Raw genomic sequence first — 21,610 nt, 5'->3', positions numbered from 1 at the left:
CTTGTTCCCATACATGCGCTATATTTTTGCCATCAACAGTGGCATAATTAGGAAATGTGGGGTAATTTCGAGAATTTTGACTGACACGTGGAATGCGAAATTCCTGAAATTAGGCGAAGTATGTCAGCGTAATTTAAACTTCACCTGTGCCTACAATCTTTACTATCACATCAGACAGTAGAACAGTGTGTTGACAGAAGGAGGTCCTTAAGATTCTTTGAGGTCTTGGTGAGAAAGTTTTCAGGTTAAAACCAGGAGAGCAAGGAGAACAAGTTGATGCATCTTCTATCTCAAATCTGTTTTACCACTTGTTGGCACTTGTAAAGCATGCAAAGAAGAGGCCATTCAAGGGACTGTGGTCGTTGAGCTTAAAAAGGGATCTGAGTGGTGCAGAGGTCATGCATTCCCTGAGGGCCTCTATACACTTACATACACATGTATAAAATGGCAAATGGATACACTCATGGGCCTTCTGTCTTTGTCTGGACCACTTCCCCCTCCAAATGACTGAACAAAAAATTAGACCACTGCTCTATGTTTCTCTTCAACTGATTGAATCTCTAACCCTAGACTGCTGCCCTGAAAACCATATAAGGGTTTGTGCAGTGACAGATGACACTCTTTCTCACAAACTCCATTCAAAAACTGCAATGCAGACTTCCCTTGCAAAAATACTGACTGTGGAGAATGAGCCCTTGCTATGCTATAGAGCCTGTGCATTCACTCACGTTATGGGGGATTCCTTTTGGGTCCCTGGAAACTTTCAAGCACCTCTCAAAAGGGTGTTATGAAGTTATTCACTAACTGTAGAGTACATCTTGGGTGGCGCAGAGATAGCACATCTCATAAGGGTCTTTATACAGATGTTAACTTTTGCATGTATCTGTAAAATGTAACATGTGCACATTCAGGAGAAGACCACTCCCGCCACCAAAACACTGTACGACTAATTAAAATTGCGCAGGCGCAATCTATTGAGCCACACATATTCATTACAGAGTAGACAAATGAACTTATATCTTATTTCCACTCTGCACTCCTAAGTTAGTTTGTGAATTTTTATCCATTTTCTGCCTTTTTTGTTCTAGTCATCAGCCTACCACTTGATAATCTGTCAGTCAAATATTGCCTGCATGGTTCTGTGCCAGCCACAGGGAAACAGGAGTTGTAGTCCTATAATGGACCCTCATTCTTCAATAACATTCCAACCAATTTCATTCAAAAAGTCTCATTTTATTGATTCATTCATCTGGAATTTGATAATAACTATCATTTCCTAAGCAGTTTGAGAAATTAACCCTTTTAATGTTTGATGTTATCTTTATCAATCAGATACTGCTAAGGATGTATACATAGGTCTGACCTTGAAGACGAGATTTGCCTCATTCATGCCAGCAACCTTTGATACTAAAGAATGGGCCTCATGACTTTTTGTGGCTCCTTCTATGACAGTAAGAAAACCGAGGAGTGTAAAATAAGGAGCAAATGCCCTTTTATGCCCCAGCTCTCTTTGATAGTGCAACCTCTTTTTATTTATATATATATTTTTTTTATGAATCCACAAAATTATATGGTTCTAAGTAGATCATAAGCATATCCAAGCAAGGAATTCATTTCATTAAAAAATATCGCATACAATCTGATTATTTTGTTTCATCTTGATTTTCCAAGTACAGTTTGCCTGCTGGAGACTGGTTCAAGCACAGAATGTCTTGCAATAAATGTGAAACTGAATATGTGCTGTGGCCAGATGTAGGGGCTAGCAACATTCCCCGCTTCGTTTAGATCTGCACCTTGCATACAATTGTCACGCAGATGAGCTCCCGTGCTTATTTTCTGTAATAACCTTACATTCCAATAGAATTACGCATGCTAGGCACGGGAAAAAGTGCATTTTCTCTGACCTCTAGACATGTATCCATGATGTTTAATTGGGTTCTTAATAAAGAAATAGAACTGATGAGGGCGAACCTTGTAGAGAAATTGTTGAATGCTACTAGCCAATATAATTTTGTATTTTGCACAAAGAATTGGAAACAGCAAATTATTGTAAGTCAGATCAAATATAAATGGTCATTTTTTTCTGCTCATTGAAAAGATTGTATTTCTGCTCATTGAAAAGACGATATCAGACTTTTTCGATTTTCGGACATTTCAACATGGGGCAAACAAGGACATTGACTTTTTACAGGGAGGCCCCCCCCAACCTTGACTTTTTACAGGGAGGCCCCCCCAACCTCACTACCCTCCCCACCCTGTCCCCGGGCATTTTGTCCACTCTAACTGCATTGCTGTTTAACTAGGAGCTGCAGTGCAGGCAGCGAAATGTCAGTGGACAAAATAAACCCAGTACAAAGACCGTATAATAATTTATTCAGTAAATAAATATCTATACAAAGGAAAGAAATGAAGCTCATTTCAAGTACATAAACACAATGTACACTGACTTGTAGGTCATAGTCTTTTCTCTCCTTTATAGTAGCCCAAACCGCACATATAGGAACCCTCTTAGTTAATGGATTCTAATTCACATTGTGGAAAATTATGTGTGGGACGAGCATGATTTCATGGCCACTAATGTTTCACAATAAATAAGGGAATTCCTTTTTTTCACAAGGAATGAGCTAAGATGTATGATTCTTCAAAATGTCCTGCCTTGTCTAAATACATGCACATATTTCTGTTGTTTGTCCAGAGCACACACATTTATCACAGAGGTCTGGAGTCATACACAATATGCGAAACGAGACATCCATAGACTTAATGAAGACTGAAAGATTAATGTTTCTGCTCCAATAACTGTGACAAAAGTGAAACAACCATATTTGGCTCAGATAGAAAGATAAATGGACATCACTTGAGGCGCAGGCAATTAGCGAGCTGAAGGAAGCCTACATTAGATTATACACAGAAAGGACTCAGGGCATGTTTAGAACAATTTTAAGTTGTAGGACACTGTGAGGTTAGCAAGTGTGGGAAATGCACCACGGTGTTTTAGTGTCTAATTTTTATTAATGACTTATATGTATAGGATTGTGAGGTGCATAGTTGTGCCAATGACAACTGTGAAGAACATAGAAATATCCTATAACAATAACTCGTGCCTCAGCCGTGCACCGTCTTGTCATCAATGAGGTTATTTCAGATGTTACAATCATGTTTTCAATGATGTCATAGAACATGTCATGAGTGATGTAATATGTGAGGTCATAAGCAGTGCCGACAAAGGCATGAGTTATAGTCACTTGACAGAACTAAAACTGGTGAATTTCAGTGGTTTTGTTAGTTTAAAACCGTATGATTTGGAGACGCGCGCGAGCGCGAAACAAGATGGCCGCCGCTTGTTGAGCTCCGGCCGATTTTCCCCGTTTTTAAACAAATAACGACGATATTTGTATCAGAAGCCTTCAAATAATGAGGTTGCTGTGTTTTTGAAGTAAATACCTGCGCTGTGAGGCTTTTCCTGGTCTTTTCTTTGGTGGCAGTGGCATTTTATCTCTTCCTGCTTCAGCTCCCAGCCCTGCTTTGAGGTAATGCCCGGCTTCTCTGTCATGGGGGCGGAGTAAGTGCTTAGGAGAGGGCCTGGCTTTGGCCTAACCACACCCACAGTTAGTTTTAGCTGCTGCACCTTTCATTTTCCCAAGCTTTTCTCAGAAATTCTCACTCTAACTTCAGTTTTTCTCAGAAATTATTACTTTTTTCTTATTTCTCCTAATTTCATAATCCTTGCAAGTTCATTTATTGAAACAAAGCATGGATCATAAGAATGCGCAAACACCTTATAGCAAAATAAAGCAACAGGTTTCACCTCCTCCTGTCAAATCTAAAGTGGTTGAGTCAAGTGAACCTTTTTTATCATTAATTTGTGATGAAATTCAAGCTCTTCTTGTGAACACAGACTCAATTGCGTCAGAGATTAAAAATTTGCGCAAATACATGGCTAGTATGACAATGAAAATTTCTGATAACTCAATTTAAATAAATGACAATAAAGTTAAAATCAACGCTTTTTCTCCTCTTGTGGCAAAAATCTCTCCTATGTCTGCTCACCTTCTGGATATGGAAAACCGTAATAGACAATACAATTTACCCACTTTTAATTTGCCAGAAGATGTTGAAGGTTCCAATTGCAGATTATATTCGGAGAATCTGATTCCTGGTCTTCTAAATTCAAATTTCCAGAAAAATTTGAGATTTATAAGGCACATAGGATTCCATCAAATCGTAGTCCGCGCCACCAAAAACCTCGACAAATGATTTTTAAAGTTCTTCGACACCATCATTTGGTCTGGATAAAACAAGCTGCACAAGAAATTCCTTCTTTGATGGTCAATGGAAATAAAAAATGTATTCACCAAGACTTTGCTAAGGAAACTGTTTCTATTTGCAAAGAATTTACTGCTCTTCGCCCTCAGCTTAGAAGTCTTGGATTCAAATATGGTCTTTTTGACCCATCAACAATGCGGATTTGGAAAGATACTTTTTCTAAATCCTTCCAACGACCTGATGAGTTAAAATTATTCCTGGATCAGCACTCACAGCATTCAATGGATACTCTTGACTCTGCTACCTGAACATTAGTTGTAAGAATTTTCCTGACAACTCTTATGGTTATATTCCTAGGGGGCTCCAGTGGTTTCGGTCATGCTTGTAATGTGTGTGTGCGTTTCATTCCTGTTATTAATGGTTAGTGTTTGTCGTTTTTCCTATGTTTTTCTTGTTTTCTTTCTCCTTACCCTCTCTTTTTTCATCATCTGTCTTGGAGTTACTATTTTTCTCTCTCTACCTACATCTTTGTCTCCTCTTCTTGACCTTCTTTTTATTTTTTTTTCACTATGGTTAGTGTTCATAATATTAAGATAGTTTCTTTAAATGTTAAGGGGCTGCGTCATCCTGTCAAACGTATGAAAATTTTAGACGATTTGGGTAGTTGTAAAGCGGATATTTGCTTTATACAGGAAACTCATATTGATGACAACATTTTGGAGTATATGAAAAAAATGGGTTGATAGTATTTCATCTCCTGCAAATGGCAAGAAAAATGGTGTTGCTATATTTTTTGCAAAAAGATTACATTGTCAAATTCTGAGTACATTTTCAGATACAGATGGAAGATATGTTATCGCTAAGATTAAAGTTCACGATTCGGTTATGTTTTTATTAAATGTTTATGTACCTACTGCTGATGAACCTCACTTTTGATCTGTCTTGGCAACTGAAGTTCTCAAACTAGGTAAAGTTATTCTTATAGTTGGTGGAGATTTTAATGTTATATCAGACCCCCTATTAGATAGATTATCTCTTACTAAATTTCAACCTCCTAAAGTTTTTTTTGCTTTTAAATCATTTCTTCAAACTATAAAGCTTGTTGACATTTGGAGATCACATTTTCCCACAGACTTAGAGGGTCATTAGGATAGCGGGTGGATCGCCATCGCCCGTATGGCGGTGGTGATCCGCCCGCCAAAAACCACTGCCCACATGGCAATTTTCCCTGCCACATTACCATGGCGGGGGGGACCCTGGTGGACGGAAAGACCGTCTGCCGGTTTTCCGCCGGTAGGCAACACGCCCGATTGACTACCGGGCGGAAAAGCTGTTAATATGGTGGCGGTGTCTAGTAGACACCGCCATCCATATTAGAATGCCGGCGGGGACATGCTGCCATGGAAAGGCAGGCGGTTCTCGCCATTGGGGGCCTGTAGTGGGCCCGAAGGGATTCTGGGAGGTGCACATGGGGGGTACCCCCCTGCAGTTCCATGCACAACATGGCAGGCACCGCTTTAATACAACTTTTTCCATTGCTCACTTTTTTAACTATGTCTAAGAAATCTACATTTTTTCATAAATCCATTATTTTAAATTCCACCAAACTAATTTTTAATGATTTGGATTCAATTTTTCAATCACCGATATCCTCTACTGAAGATATGTCATTATGGTATAACCCAGTCATAAAACTTAATAGAAATGTTAGATTTTGGTCCTCTTGGATTAAAGCTGGTATTTTTTACCTTAAGGATATCTATCACAATAATGCTTTTTTATTATTTGAAGATTTGCAAACAAAATTTCTTTTACCTTCTTCGGATTTTTTTAAATATGATTTGTTATGTAATTCTATTTTAGATTCATTTCCTCATAGTATTCCTTCTAATATTAAATCTGACTTATCAATTTATATTCAAACTGTTTCCACTTTACCTCATGATGTCTCTATATTATATAAAAAAAATGTCCAACTCTCAAGGTACCAATATTAATATAATATCAACTTTTTGAAATAATGAACTTTCAATCTCTCTTTCTCTTGATTCATGGAAAACTATTTGGCTTAATAGTATTTCTGGTTGGTTACATGTTTCACTATATCAAACTAACTCATATATTTTATATAACTGTTTATGAACTCCATTTCGATTATTTCATGCTAAACTTCTTTCGTCTTCAATTTGCTGGCACTGTAACTTACATTCTGGTTCACTACTACACATGCTTTATGATTGTCCCTCTATTTTTAAATTTTGGAATGAAGTTTGGATTATTATAAAAAAAATATTTAATATTCAGGAAGATGTTTCATTCAAAATATTATTTTGCAAATCTGTTGTTCTTTTACAAAAAGTAAATGAGTTAGAAGGTAAACTTTTCAACTTTTTATTGTCAACTGCTTTAAAATCCATTACAACATGTTGGAAAGATGTTTCATTACTGTCTGTTCATGCTTGGTGGTCTTGGGTTATATTTACTAGAAGAGGAGCTCAATTATCTTTACATGGTATTAATCATAATTCTATCTCACATCATTCTTTTTGGAAACCAGTTGATATTTATTTATCTTCATAAATATGTATTATTTCAAATGTTCCATTGTTTTGTATAGTAATCCAGTGTTTTAAGTTTTCGTAACTCTCTTTCGTCACTAGTATAAAACATTTATAGTTGCTCCCTTTCCATCCCCCTCTTTTCTGTTTTATACATATTATATTCATTGTTTACCTATTGCAAATTAATTGATGTTTTCATGATTTCTCTAATACTATTGGGCATTTATTCAGTAATATTTTTTGTATTGTTTCTTGTTATTGTTGATTTATTATAAAAATTCAATAAACTATTTTGAACACAAAAAAAGTATGAATTTCTAAGTTTTCTTTATAATGCAAAGTTGGAAAGTTAGATAGTATTATATCACTGACATATCTAAGTAGAATGCCACTTTAACCTTTGTTTTTCTGTGAAACATATATTGTATATATATATATTTATACATATGATCAAGGCCGCATGTTTGGTGGCCGAAACGCGTCATTTGGACATTGAAGTTTAAATAAACCTCATTTTTCTGCATCTTTGCTGACGGAGTCTGTACCCTGGTGTTGGCCCGTTCCGGCTGTTCTACTGACGGAGTCTGTACCCTGGTGTTGGCCCGTTCCGGCTGTACTACGCTTCGGGATCACGCTGTGGATATGTATATATATGTATATATATTACCTACTGGCGGTCGCCAGTAGGTAGTTATAGTTAGGACCACGTTTCCATAGGAAAACCTCAACATTCTATTTTGAATAACTTTGGCGCCGGTCGACGAATCCTCGCGAATTTCTCAAAATAGGTGGGGCGCTACGCTCCGCTCCTACCCTGAAAGTCTCGGGGGGATCCGTCAAGCGGGGGCTGAGATAAAAGGGGGGTCCCAAAACGCGTTTTTCCCATGCATTTTTCCATAGGACCTTTAGACAGGGCTACAGCCCGAACGGCTGAACAGAATTACTAGAAATTTGGCAGAGAGGTAGTCCGTAGGTCAAGGAAGTGCCTTTTGTAGGTTTGGTGTAAATCAGTTCAGTTGATTTTGAGAAAATAGCCTTTAAATCAATATATATATCTGAGCCAGCTTACGGTACGCTTACCGTACGCTTACGGTAAGCGTACGGTGGCGTGCGCGAGCGCGATTCTGATTGGCTCTTAGATCTTAGTAAACATTCGAATCGGCCGAAACCAGGAAGCGGCGGCCGCCATTTTGTGTATTTCACTCTGAAAAAAAAGAGTGAAAACAAGGAAAGGGGGCAATGAGGAGAGTTACAGACCCCCTAACAATTGTAAGGGGGTCAAAGAAGGACAGAAAAGTACAAAAAAAACATTTATTGATTTTAAAAAAAATCACGGGGTACGCGTACGGTAAGCTCACGGTAAGCGTACGGTAAAAAAAAAATAAATAAATAAATGAAAATCAGATTTAAGAGTTTAGAAATTAGGGAGCTCTAAAAAGAGCTGTTGTGTTTATGGAGTCATTTTTTTAGTGGTACCTACAAGTAAGTACCGATGCAGAGTCTAAGGTTCAAGAGGAAGACTCTGTTCCCTTCATCATTGAAGTGCACACCATCTCCTCTATAAATGTCTTGCATGTCGTAACGCAAGTTGTTGTGGTAAATGGCACCCATACCATAGTCACGGAGGAAAGCAGAAACAGATTTGTTGACGTGCTTTCTTGCTTTGTCAATCTGTGGACAGAAATGATTGGACCAGTTCCATTTTTGCCTTTGGCATATGTTGGAAAACACAAAGGCAGTTTTAGGGAAAAGTGTAAACAGTTGTGCAAAGGTGTCCTTCATAAGCATTTCCAGACCTACCCCAGTCAAAGTGCCTAGGTCATTGCCACCACAGTGCACTATTATGAGGTCAGGGTGTTGGATTTGCATGAAGGATTTCACCAATGGCATCAATTGGTGCCACTTTAACCCTCTCTGACCAATCCATTTAATGTCTACATTTGGCAAAGCAAGGTCTCTCACCATATCTGTTTTCTCTGCAAACTTTTCACTCCAGAAGACATAGCTGTGCCCTACAATCCACACTGTGAACATCTTCAAAGGAGAACTGGATGCACTCAGGAGGTGTCTTTCAGTAGAATGGCAATATGAAAAGAAAGACAGTTTGGAAATGGAGGCATACATATTTTTTACAAAACAAAAAGAACTGATTGGCTGTTTCATACCATTCTAGAAAAAAAACTAGGCTGTATGTGAAAATTAATAGAAGCATGTTTTGTATTGGTACAAAAAAATGTGTAACCAAAGAACAGTACTATGGATTTGCAGTTAGGTTTGAAAAGTCAAGCACTCTTGCTCTGTGGAATTGAAACATTGTGTGTCGAACTTCTGACCTAACTGCACACAGCAGTGTTCCATGAGCTGTTGCTATGGTAGCAGGCAGAAGTCAAGTTGGGGGAAGGGTACTAGGCAGAAGTCAAGTTGGGGGCAGGGAACTTTTGGAAAAGGGTTGGTTTTCAACCAATAGAAATGTGTCATTACATTTGAAAAAAAGGGGGAAGCACTGAGATTTGAAACTTACATGTATATGTGTGGAAAAATAGAGGGAAAGTTTGCCATTATCTGGTTCTGCTGAGAGGAGAGAGGTGTACAGAACAGAGATCCTGGCTCTGATAATCTGCTGTTTGAGTGACACATTTCTTTCACAACTAACTAATTTTAAAGGTGAGTTTACAGTTTGAGAGGGGATGTATGTGGTAACTTAAGAAATGAATAATAGAAATGGGAATTGTTTTTGTTGTAGTTACACATGGTGGATTCATAATGTGTCAGTCTGTAAAAGAGATTTTCACTTGGCCCGAAAAAAAAAGAGCAGTAAGTGTGCTTTCAAATTGGCAAAGAAATTTCGTTTTGGCACTAATGTGAAAACATGACTGTGTGTGCATAGAAGAATTATAGGCAGAAATGTATTGCGTCTTGCTCTGGTGATTTCACAGTTGCAGTAGATGGAAAAGAGGAGCGAATTTTTGGGGGAAGAAGCAGAGGTTTAGCACACACCCATGTGCTTGCCATGTATAGTCATGCACAGTAATTAGAAGCGAGTGGGGTTTTCAGGTTTAAGTCTGTAATGCAAATACATTCAGCATCACTAAGGCTGGTTGCCCCTGCTGGAGTGTAGGCAGTCACAGAGAATACACACGGTGGTGGTCTGAAAAAAAAACAGCTTGGACATGTGCATTTAAATAAATTTAAAAAAAAAGGTTTCAGAATGTGTCAGTCTGTAAAAGTGATTTCAAAGTGTAAAAAGAGATTTTCACTTGGCCCGAAAAAAAAAGAGCAGTAAGTGTGCTTTCAAATTGGCAAAGAAATTTCGTTTTGGCACTAATGTGAAAACATGACTCTGTGTGCATAGAAGAATTATAGGCAGAAATGTATTGCGTCTTGCTCTGGTGATTTCACAGTTGCAGTAGATGGAAAAGAGGAGCGAATTTTTGGGGGAAGAAGCAGAGGTTTAGCACACACCCATGTGCTTGCCATGTATAGTCATGCACAGTAATTAGAAGCGAGTGGGGTTTTCAGGTTTAAGTCTGTAATGCAAATACATTCAGCATCACTAAGGCTGGTTGCCCCTGCTGGAGTGTAGGCAGTCACAGAGAATACACACGGTGGTGGTCTGAAAAAAAAACAGCTTGGACATGTGCATTTAAATAAATTTAAAAAAAAAGGTTTCAGAATGTGTCAGTCTGTAAAAGTGATTTCAAAGTGTAAAAAGAGATTTTCACTTGGCCCGAAAAAAAAAGAGCAGTAAGTGTGCTTTCAAATTGGCAAAGAAATTTCGTTTTGGCACTAATGTGAAAACATGACTCTGTGTGCATAGAAGAATTATAGGCAGAAATGTATTGCGTCTTGCTCTGGTGATTTCACAGTTGCAGTAGATGGAAAAGTGGAGCGAATTTTTGGGGGAAGAAGCAGAGGTTTAGCACACACCCATGTGCTTGCCATGTATAGTCATGCACAGTAATTAGAAGCGAGTGGGGTTTTCAGGTTTAAGTCTGTAATGCAAATACATTCAGCATCACTAAGGCTGGTTGCCCCTGCTGGAGTGTAGGCAGTCACAGAGAATACACACGGTGGTGGTCTGAAAAAAAAACAGCTTGGACATGTGCATTTAAATAAATTTAAAAAAAAGGTTTCAGAATGTGTCAGTCTGTAAAAGTGATTTCAAAGTGTAAAAAGAGATTTTCACTTGGCCCGAAAAAAAAAGAGCAGTAAGTGTGCTTTCAAATTGGCAAAGAAATTTCGTTTTGGCACTAATGTGAAAACATGACTCTGTGTGCATAGAAGAATTATAGGCAGAAATGTATTGCGTCTTGCTCTGGTGATTTCACAGTTGCAGTAGATGGAAAAGAGGAGCGAATTTTTGGGGGAAGAAGCAGAGGTTTAGCACACACCCATGTGCTTGCCATGTATAGTCATGCACAGTAATTAGAAGCGAGTGGGGTTTTCAGGTTTAAGTCTGTAATGCAAATACATTCAGCATCACTAAGGCTGGTTGCCCCTGCTGGAGTGTAGGCAGTCACAGAGAATACACACGGTGGTGGTCTGAAAAAAAAACAGCTTGGACATGTGCATTTAAATAAATTTAAAAAAAAGGTTTCAGAATGTGTCAGTCTGTAAAAGTGATTTCAAAGTGTAAAAAGAGATTTTCACTTGGCCCGAAAAAAAAAGAGCAGTAAGTGTGCTTTCAAATTGGCAAAGAAATTTCGTTTTGGCACTAATGTGAAAACATGACTCTGTGTGCATAGAAGAATTATAGGCAGAAATGTATTGCGTCTTGCTCTGGTGATTTCACAGTTGCAGTAGATGGAAAAGAGGAGCGAATTTTTGGGGGAAGAAGCAGAGGTTTAGCACACACCCATGTGCTTGCCATGTATAGTCATGCACAGTAATTAGAAGCGAGTGGGGTTTTCAGGTTTAAGTCTGTAATGCAAATACATTCAGCATCACTAAGGCTGGTTGCCCCTGCTGGAGTGTAGGCAGTCACAGAGAATACACACGGTGGTGGTCTGAAAAAAAAACAGCTTGGACATGTGCATTTAAATAAATTTAAAAAAAAAGGTTTCAGAATGTGTCAGTCTGTAAAAGTGATTTCAAAGTGTAAAAAGAGATATACACTTGCCCCCGAAAAAAAAAGAGCAGTAAGTGTGCTTTCAAATTGGCAAAGAAATTTCGTTTTGGGACTAATGTGAAAACATGACTCTGTGTGCATAGAAGAATTATAGGCAGAAATGTATTGCGTCTTGCTCTGGTGATTTCACAGTTGCAGTAGATGGAAAAGAGGAGCGAATTTTTGGGGGAAGAAGCAGAGGTTTAGCACACACCCATGTGCTTGCCATGTATAGTCATGCACAGTAATTAGAAGCGAGTGGGGTTTTCAGGTTTAAGTCTGTAATGCAAATACATTCAGCATCACTAAGGCTGTTTGCCCCTGCTGGAGTGTAGGCAGTCACAGAGAATGCACACGGTGGTGGTCTGAAAAAAAAACTGCTTGGACATGTGCATTTAAATAAATTAAAAAAAAAGGTTTCAGAATGTGTCAGTCTGTAAAAGTGATTTCAAAGTGTAAAAAGAGATTTTCACTTGGCCCCGAAAAAAAAAGAGCAGTAAGTGTGCTTTCAAATTGGCAAAGAAATTTCGTTTTGGCACTAATGTGAAAACATGACTCTGTGTGCATAGAAGAATTATAGGCAGAAATGTATTGCGTCTTGCTCTGGTGATTTCACAGTTGCAGTAGATGGAAAAGAGGAGCGAATTTTTGGGGGAAGAAGCAGAGGTTTAGCACACACCCATGTGCTTGCCATGTATAGTCATGCACAGTAATTAGAAGCGAGTGGGGTTTTCAGGTTTAAGTCTGTAATGCAAATACATTCAGCATCACTAAGGCTGGTTGCCCCTGCTGGAGTGTAGGCAGTCACAGAGAATGCACACGGTGGTGGTCTGAAAAAAAAACTGCTTGGACATGTGCATTTAAATAAATTAAAAAAAAAGGTTTCAGAATGTGTCAGTCTGTAAAAGTGATTTCAAATTGAAAAAAGAGATATACACTTGCCCCCGAAAAAAAAAGAGCAGTAAGTGTGCTTTCAAATTGGCAAAGAAATTTCGTTTTGGCACTAATGTGAAAACATGACTCTGTGTGCATAGAAGAATTATAGGCAGAAATGTATTGCGTCTTGCTCTGGTGATTTCACAGTTGCAGTAGATGGAAAAGAGGAGCGAATTTTTGGGGGAAGAAGCAGAGGTTTAGCACACACCCATGTGCTTGCCATGTATAGTCATGCACAGTAATTAGAAGCGAGTGGGGTTTTCAGGTTTAAGTCTGTAATGCAAATACATTCAGCATCACTAAGGCTGGTTGCCCCTGCTGGAGTGTAGGCAGTCACAGAGAATACACACGGTGGTGGTCTGAAAAAAAAACAGCTTGGACATGTGCATTTAAATAAATTTAAAAAAAAAGGTTTCAGAATGTGTCAGTCTGTAAAAGTGATTTCAAAGTGTAAAAAGAGATTTTCACTTGGCCCGAAAAAAAAAGAGCAGTAAGTGTGCTTTCAAATTGGCAAAGAAATTTCGTTTTGGCACTAATGTGAAAACATGACTCTGTGTGCATAGAAGAATTATAGGCAGAAATGTATTGCGTCTTGCTCTGGTGATTTCACAGTTGCAGTAGATGGAAAAGAGGAGCGAATTTTTGGGGGAAGAAGCAGAGGTTTAGCACACACCCATGTGCTTGCCATGTATAGTCATGCACAGTAATTAGAAGCGAGTGGGGTTTTCAGGTTTAAGTCTGTAATGCAAATACATTCAGCATCACTAAGGCTGGTTGCCCCTGCTGGAGTGTAGGCAGTCACAGAGAATACACACGGTGGTGGTCTGAAAAAAAAACAGCTTGGTTTCATAATGTGACAGTTTGTTATACAGATTTTCACTTGCCCAAAAAAAAAGAGGAGTTTGTGTGCATTCAAATTGGCAAAGAAATTTCGTTTTGTGACTATTGTGAAAAGAAATGTAGTAATATATTTAAATTCAATAAAGAATTTTTTTTTTAGTTTTTTTGCAGGTATTGCTGAAGAACAGTGAACAAAATTTAAGATGCCTACAAAATCTCGAGTTCAAAAAACGCTAAAAAAAAAACTATATTTGAGGACAACTGGAGGACCAAAGTTAGTAGAAGATGCTGATGTTGGGAAAAAGAAAAAATCTTCTGGTAAGCAAAAAAGACAATTCCTAAACAAAATATTGAAAACAAACAAAAATGTACAAAATGTCTGTTCTCGGAAAAATGTAACAAAACCTACAGAACAGCAAAAAATTGAGGATTTAGTTAATGCAAATATACCTTCTGCAATTGAAAAGTTTAACATAAACAGAAAAACAGCATTTAAAGAGATACGTAGAAAAATGTTTCAGAGAAGAGTTATGTCCAATTTGATAAAGGATATAAAGAAATATAAGCAAAAGGCTAAATATTATAAGAGAAAAAAAGAAATTGAAGCCATTGCAGCAAAGGCATTAGAATTAAAAAGGAAACTATTCATATTAATTTTGAATAGGATGCGTACATTAGATAAAATGGTTAATGTACTGAAATCACAAAGCAAAAGCAAAAGAGTAGTGAACAGAACAAATTTTTGTAAAGTGTTTTTAGGAAAGTGGATGCATAGCTCAAGTAGTGAACCTTTTTTTAATGAAGAGAGCTATTTTCAAAGTAATAGTTTGCTGCATGCAGTTGACACCAGAGGTCGTTCATACGAAGTAAAAAATGGTTGCATAATGGAGAAGGAGATAATGGTTCCAAGAGATGAGGTACAAGTGATGGCAGATGAGGCAATGGGGAGACGTCCTAAAGCCCCAGTGTACACTTGGAATTGTAGTAGTATTTGCACTGTGCGTCAGGAATCTATTGACAGATTTCGAGAGTTTCTAAGAGAATATAGTAAAAAAAGTGTAAAACAAAAGATTAAGGTGCTTCAAAGTCTGGATCCATGCAGAGTGAGAGAGAATACTGGTTTGCAGGGTCATTCTCTTGCTTGTCTATCTAGAAAAGTGTGCAATAGTGTTTTCCATCATTTTAGGATGCTGGCTGTTCATCATACTGAAATGAGAAAGTTTGTGAGACGGTTGTATTTTGCCAAAAGTCCAGCAATAAAGTTAAATGAATTGAATAGGGCTCTGTTCCGAGGAACGGTATCAGATGTAGAGAAGGTTGTTGATGAAATTCAGTTTTGTTACTTTGGTCCTGAACAAAACAGTGCAGAGAAGGACACAGTAAATGAGGCAGAAGTGGAAGAGAATGTAGAACCTTGTGTAAGTAAGACATTTAATGATCACATAACAAAATTTGCAATAGTCTCTAATGAAAGACCAAATGTTACTTGTATTTGTTGCCGCAGAACTCATTATAGAAAACAAACTAGGAATGTTGATCTCTACAGAAAGAGTGAAAATGAAGATAATTATAAGTGGATGGATTTTGCAACATATATATTTCTTGAAAATTGTTTTGAATTGGGTGAAGATCAGCGTATTTGTAAATACTGCTACAACAAGTTAGAGGAAAATAGAATGCCGACCAGAGCTGTACATAATAATTTAGAATTGGATGCTATTCCTGCTGAACTTTCTGAATTAAATACATATGAGTCTATACTCATTCAATGTGTTCATCCGTTCCAGACCATAGTACGTATGGAGCCCAAAACTGGTAAATTACCTCCTTCAGATTTAGTGAGAGGTTTAAAAGGTAGAGTGGTGTATTTGCCCTTGGATTTGAAAAAAAATATGGAAACTATTGATGCGGATACTTTGGAAACTGAACCATTAATTATTCTGGTTAATGGTGTACCTACAAAGAATAAGAAGATTTGGCAGGAGCTGGTAGATGTGCGGAAAGTACAAAGAGCAAATTTGTATTTGAAAAAAAATAACAAATGGTATGAATCAATTTATATAGTAGAAGAAGAAGAAGAAGAAGATTTACAAGGAGATACAGAAACACCAAGTGGACAAATTGAAAAAGTGGACAAGTCAAAGGAAGAAGAAATTTATGAACATTTTAGCATACATCCTCTCCATTCGAAAGAAGTTATGGGAGACAATATTGATCTCTTTCAGATGAAGAAAGCAAAAGGAAATCCCGTGAGTGTATGGGAGGAGAGCTTGGAAGCTCGATGTTTTCCCCAGCTGTTTCCTAAAGGAAAAGGAGGACGATACGATGAACGTCCGGAACAGATTCCAGCTTCTGAGTATCGGACTACAAGACTATATGCTGAAGATCCCAGATTTCGACAAAGTATCCCTTATTTGTTCCATCTTTTATTTGAAAGCGACTTGTCTGCACTGTCTTATGCAGTAAATCACATTTTAAAAAGTGGAGTACATTTACAAAATGTGTCTGCTAAGGATTTTATGGAGAAAGTGCAGCACCGAGATGATCATTTGGAAACACAACTGATCAATCTGATGGCTTGTCAGCGTGGGACAAATGAATATTGGTACCGACGCCATGGTGAACTAAAATGCATGTTACGCAATTTAGGAACACCAACATGGTTCCTTACCCTAAGCTGCGCCGAGTACGCTTGGGATGATTTACTGGATTTTCTACGAGAGGCCAATTCAAACATTGAAAACATCGAATACAAGACAGCAGGAGAACTGTGCTCATTGGATCCGGTTAATGTTTGCAGATATTTCAATCATAGATTTGAGGCTATGATGTCCTTCATCTGCAATAAAAAAAATCCACCCCTTGGAGAAGTAGTGGATTTCTTTTGGAGAAAAGAGTACCAGGCAAGAGGTGCTCCTCATATTCATATGCTGCTGTGGATCAAGGATGCCCCAAAGTTTGGAACAGATACTGATGAAGCAGTGTTATCTTACATTGAAGAATATGCAACATGTGCTATACCTAAAAGCACAGAAGAGTACAAGTTAAAGGAGCAAGTTCTACGTTTCCAAAGTCATCGGTGTGGAAAATACTGTCGACGGAAATACAAGAGCAAAGAAAAATACTACACTAAATGTCGATTTGGATTTCCTAGACCTGTTCTTACAAATGGAAGAGTCAACAGTTTTATGTCAGCTGTGAGACATACTATCACAAGAAAATCACCTAAGAATACCTACAACCTTAAAAGAAAAGAAGAATCAAAAAATATAAATGACTACAACCCAGTCATTTTATCCATGTGGAACGCTAACATGGATATACAGTATGTTGCTGACAATTCCATTGCTGTTGCTCGATATGTAACGTCTTACATTACGAAATCAGAAAAAACAGAATTGAAGGAAATGTGGGAAGAGATTTCTCACGAGAAGACTGTCAGTAAGAAGCTGTACAGTTTCAGTTTGAAGATGTTATCGCATCGAGAAATTGGATCCTACGAATGTTCAGATAGATTATCTTCTGCAAGTCTCTACTCGAAGTCAAGAAGAATAATTTGGGCAAGTTTAGGCCTTGCAGCAATGAGAAATCGGGTACTGAAATCTGTTGGAGAAATTGAATATTTGGCACAGTTCGAACCTGAAAGTACAGATATATTGAAAACAAACATGTTGGACACATATTATCCCAAGAGAAGTCATCATCTGGAGAACATGTGTCTCTATGAAGTGCTGCAGAACTACATTTATTCACGGAAAGCTGCAGAAGACATCAATAATGGAAAATATAAAGTCGTTGGTGAAGAAGGATGTTTGGTGAAGCAAACCAAAGGAAGTTTGATAAATCACCGGAAGCTGAGTTGCGACACTACCGACAAGAAAGAATTTTACTACTTGGCTCTTTTACAGTTGTTTAAACCATGGCGTTCAGAGGATGAACTACTGGGAGAATTCCAGAGCTATGAAGATTCTTTTAATGCTTGCAAAGACAGCATACAATGCAGTACATTCTCAACTTATCTGCAAATGTTAAATGAAGAAATTGAACAGGAAACTACAATTGCAGCAGAAATTGCTAGAGACAGTTCTCAGGACAGCCAAAGTTCAGGAACATACAGTCAAGATCCCCTAGGACAACCAATCGTTGAAAATGAAGCATCAATAGCCATGAATGAAGTGGAAACGGCTATGAATCAAGCTCAAGAAGAATTTATAGACTTAGAAAATTTGGAAAGACAACTGAATCAAGAGCAGCAACAAATTTATGAAGAGATCAAAAACAAAATTGAACACGGATTTCTACATGAAAAAAAAGAGTGCTCATGCACATCATTTCATCCAATCAGGATGTATGTAAGCGGACAAGCTGGCACTGGAAAAAGTTTCCTAATTAAAGTCATCAGAAGCTACCTAAAGCAAAAAACAGATTCTACTTTGTCTTGTGTGGTTACTGCTCCAACTGGGTTAGCAGCATATAACATAAAAGGAATCACCTTACATCGTTTGCTAATGTTACCAGTGGAGCATGAGAACAAAATACAATTCAACAAGCTAACTGGAGAAGCATGCTTGGAAGTTTCAAGAGTATTGAAGAAGATGCAAGTTCTCATTATTGATGAGGTGAGCATGGTATCAAACTTAATGCTTGCCTTTGTGCATTTAAGAATGCAGCAAATTTTGAAGACAGACTATGACGTGTTATTTGGTGGAAAACACGTCATCGTTTTTGGGGATCTTTTGCAACTTACTCCGGTTAAAGGACAACCAGTGTTTAATACTGTGACACATGAAGACACGAAGAAGTCATTGGGAAGCATCGGTAATACAAATATTTGGTCCTTCTTTGAGTACAAGGAACTTACAACTAATATGAGGCAAGCAAACGATGAAGAATATGGAAGTATTCTGAAAGATATCAGGATTGGACTACTCACAGAAGCTGGCAAAAAAGCATTACAGACTCGGCTGCTACATAATTTATTTCCAAAGGAAGAAATAGTTGCAGAGAAGATATACAAGAACATTGCAGAAAACAAAAGTGTCATCTGCTTAATGCCAACTCTACGTGAATGCTCAATATTCAATGAGGAGCTTTTGAAATTGGAAAAGGAAGAGATCATGAAATTGGAAGCAGTGGACAAAATTGAGGATGGAAGAATTACTGTCACAGTAACAGGCAAACTGAAAAATAAATTGGACTCACTAGAGAAGAACATCTCCAAAACAGCAGGATTAGAAAAAAATCTATATGTTTGCATGAACTGTAGAGTGTTTTTAAGGAGAAATTTGGATGTTGAAAAAGGCTTAGTAAATGGAGCGATGGGAAGAGTTGTGGGTTTTATTAATTATCAGAAAAAAGATGGAATTGAATGGTTAAAAATAAAATTTGATCAGATAGAGGAAGTTAAAGACATTTGTCGTTGTTCAGTTCGTTTCATGCTTGTGAAAGACTTATATGTACGTAGGAAGCAGTTTCCGTTTTCTCTAGCATATGCTGTAACTATTCACAAGTCTCAAGGATTGACTGTAGATTGTGCATTTGTGAACATTGGATCTAGTGTGTTCAAAGAAGGTATGGCATATGTTGCTTTGTCACGAGTCAAAACATTATCAGGTTTATTCATGATAGACTTCGATGACTCAAAAGTTAGTGCTGATACAAACTGTGTAAAGGAGTATAATAGATTAAGAAGAAGCTATGCTCCTCATTTAGGTCAGTATCCTGTGTTGGAGAAACGTGTAGTTTCTCGTAAAAGGAGAAATGAGAATATCTGTAATGAAGATGTAGAGAAGAGGAAAAAAAAGAGGAGTGATGTAATTGCAAGCAAAAAGAATAAGGAAAATGAAGAACAGGTTGTAGGATGTCATTTTGAAAATAGCTCTGGTGTCAACTGCTACGCAAATGTAGTGCTGAATGTTGCTTTTTATCTGGAAAGTTTGCAAGAGCAGATAATAATAAATCAGGGAAAAAGATTCTGTTCAGAGCTCAGTCTCCTTTTTCAAAAGCTGAGTAAAGATAAAACTCAAATAGAAAGTGCTACTGATATTAGAAAACTTTTAGATGTATGTTCAGGACGAACACAGTTTTCTCAAAATGAACAGCAAGATGCTCACGAATTTTTGATGTATTTTCTTCAGGTAGTGGAAGAAGAAGGAGTTCCCATTGACATTTTTTTTGGTCTCTCTTATAAATGGGAACATAGTTGTGATAATTGTTATAATATAAGTGGTTCTATTGTTGATAATGAAAGGTTTATTTATTTGACATTGCCAGAGAGTAAAACAGTCACTTTTGCAAACTTAGTTAAAGATGCTAATCATAGCATGAAATGTGGTGAGTGTAATTCTGACATGTTATCAACATTAATTTTAAGGGAATACGGACAGTATGTAATTTTAATGATGCAACGATGTAGAGCTGATGGATCAAAATTGGATACTTTAATAAAGAAGTTTACAGGACAGCAATTATCAATTTCAGGAAAAACTTTTGTAACTGTTGCAATAATTTTCCATGATGGACCTACTGTTACTTCTGGACATTACACAGTTTATCTAAAATGTGAAAAAGGATGGACACTGTGTAATGATTCCCAATTGATTTTCAAACAACGTTTGCCTTTTGATTTAGCAAATTCCTATCTAATCTTCCTGAAACCTAAATTTTAGAGAGACTTGGCAAGATCTGGACAAAATAATTTTACCATTTTACAGGATTACCATTGCAATTTTGTAGAAAAAAGATTTTTAAAATTATCATTTGGCCTAAAGGAAAGATAACCAATTGTAATGTGGACTTTTTAAATTTTTAATGCAATTTTGAAAAACCAATAATTTAGAGATTATCGGTAACTTCTGCACATTTTAAATTTTGGAATGTTATTGGACTGCCACTGGAAATTTTTTCAAAAATAATTTCAAAAATTACTATTTGGCCATGTGGAAAAGTAAGCAATTCTATTGTGGACTAAATAAATTATTCGAAAAATTTTCGTGAACCAAAATGTTACAGAGAATCGGTGAGATCTGGACAGATTAAACTTTAGAATTTTAATGGTTTTCCCTTGGAAATTTATTCCAGGGAAAGAATAAAAAATACTATTTGGCCTAAAGGAAATAAAATCAGATGTATTTTGGAGTTATTTGAGATATATTATTGTGAATGTACTTCTGAAACAAAAATATCAGACGGTATTTTAAAGAAAAAAGTATTGTTTTTAGATGACATTTTTTAAGAATAATATGCATTTCTGTAATGATAAGTTTAAGTGAGAAGAGATTCTGGGCTTTTTTAATACAATCTTTGAGATTGTTATTTTTTTTTGCCCGCTGTAAAATGATGAATGCAATTGCTTTCACAATTTATAGTGAAATGCAATATATTCTGAAAACAGCAAAAATAAGGCAAAAATATTTTTTGGGAAAAAATGTAAATATGTGTACTGTATTATAAAATGTTTTAAAAATATTAATACTTTTTTCTTTTTTTTCAGATCGATATAGAAAATTTTCGTAAACTACAACCATTTTAAAAACTATTTTTTAAAAAAACAAATGAATAAATATTTTTTTCAGTGAGTATGGTAAGTCAATAGTAATAATTGTAGTCTTTCAAGGACCTTGTAATGTGAAAAATGATTTTTAGTGTTTTTTTTAAAAAATAAAAAAAAAGGTACGCTTACCGTACGCGTACGGTAAAAAAAAAAAGTTTTTTAAAAAAAATGTAAAAAAAAGATGAAAGATAAGGTTGGCTCTTAAAAGAACCGTTGTGTTCATGCAGGGACAGAGGAAAGGAACCATGGGAAAATCATTCAAAGCTACAAATGTGCTGATCTATTTTGTTATTCACTAGGGAAACACTGGTCTCCCTATAACAAATTAGAGCTTTACAAAATGTGCAA

The 21,610-nt window shown here is 36.9% G+C and overlaps 1 protein-coding gene across 1 annotated transcript; it reads left to right on the top strand.

Moving 5' to 3' along the window:
* Positions 1-9,411: 9,411 nt before the first annotated feature.
* LOC146776034 (uncharacterized) lies at positions 9,412-21,264 on the top strand. Its single transcript, XM_085639694.1, has 2 exons — positions 9,412-9,491; positions 13,871-21,264. Exon 2 carries the CDS (start codon positions 13,914-13,916, stop codon positions 20,376-20,378), a length of 6,465 nt encoding a protein of 2,154 aa, XP_085495820.1. The 5' UTR covers positions 9,412-9,491; positions 13,871-13,913; the 3' UTR covers positions 20,379-21,264.
* Positions 21,265-21,610: the final 346 nt, after the last annotated feature.

Source organism: Triturus cristatus, chromosome 12, assembly GCF_964204655.1.
Source record: "Triturus cristatus chromosome 12, aTriCri1.1, whole genome shotgun sequence".
Taxonomy (NCBI): Eukaryota; Metazoa; Chordata; class Amphibia; order Caudata; family Salamandridae; genus Triturus; species Triturus cristatus.
Note: the sequence above shows the minus strand (reverse complement) of the source record. Positions and strands in the feature narration are given on the sequence as shown.

What these genes read in the sequence shown, in the direction of transcription:
- LOC146776034 (XM_085639694.1), top strand. Translation starts at nt 13,914, where the DNA reads ATGCCTACAAAATCTCGAGTTCAAAAAACGCTAAAAAAAAAACTATAT.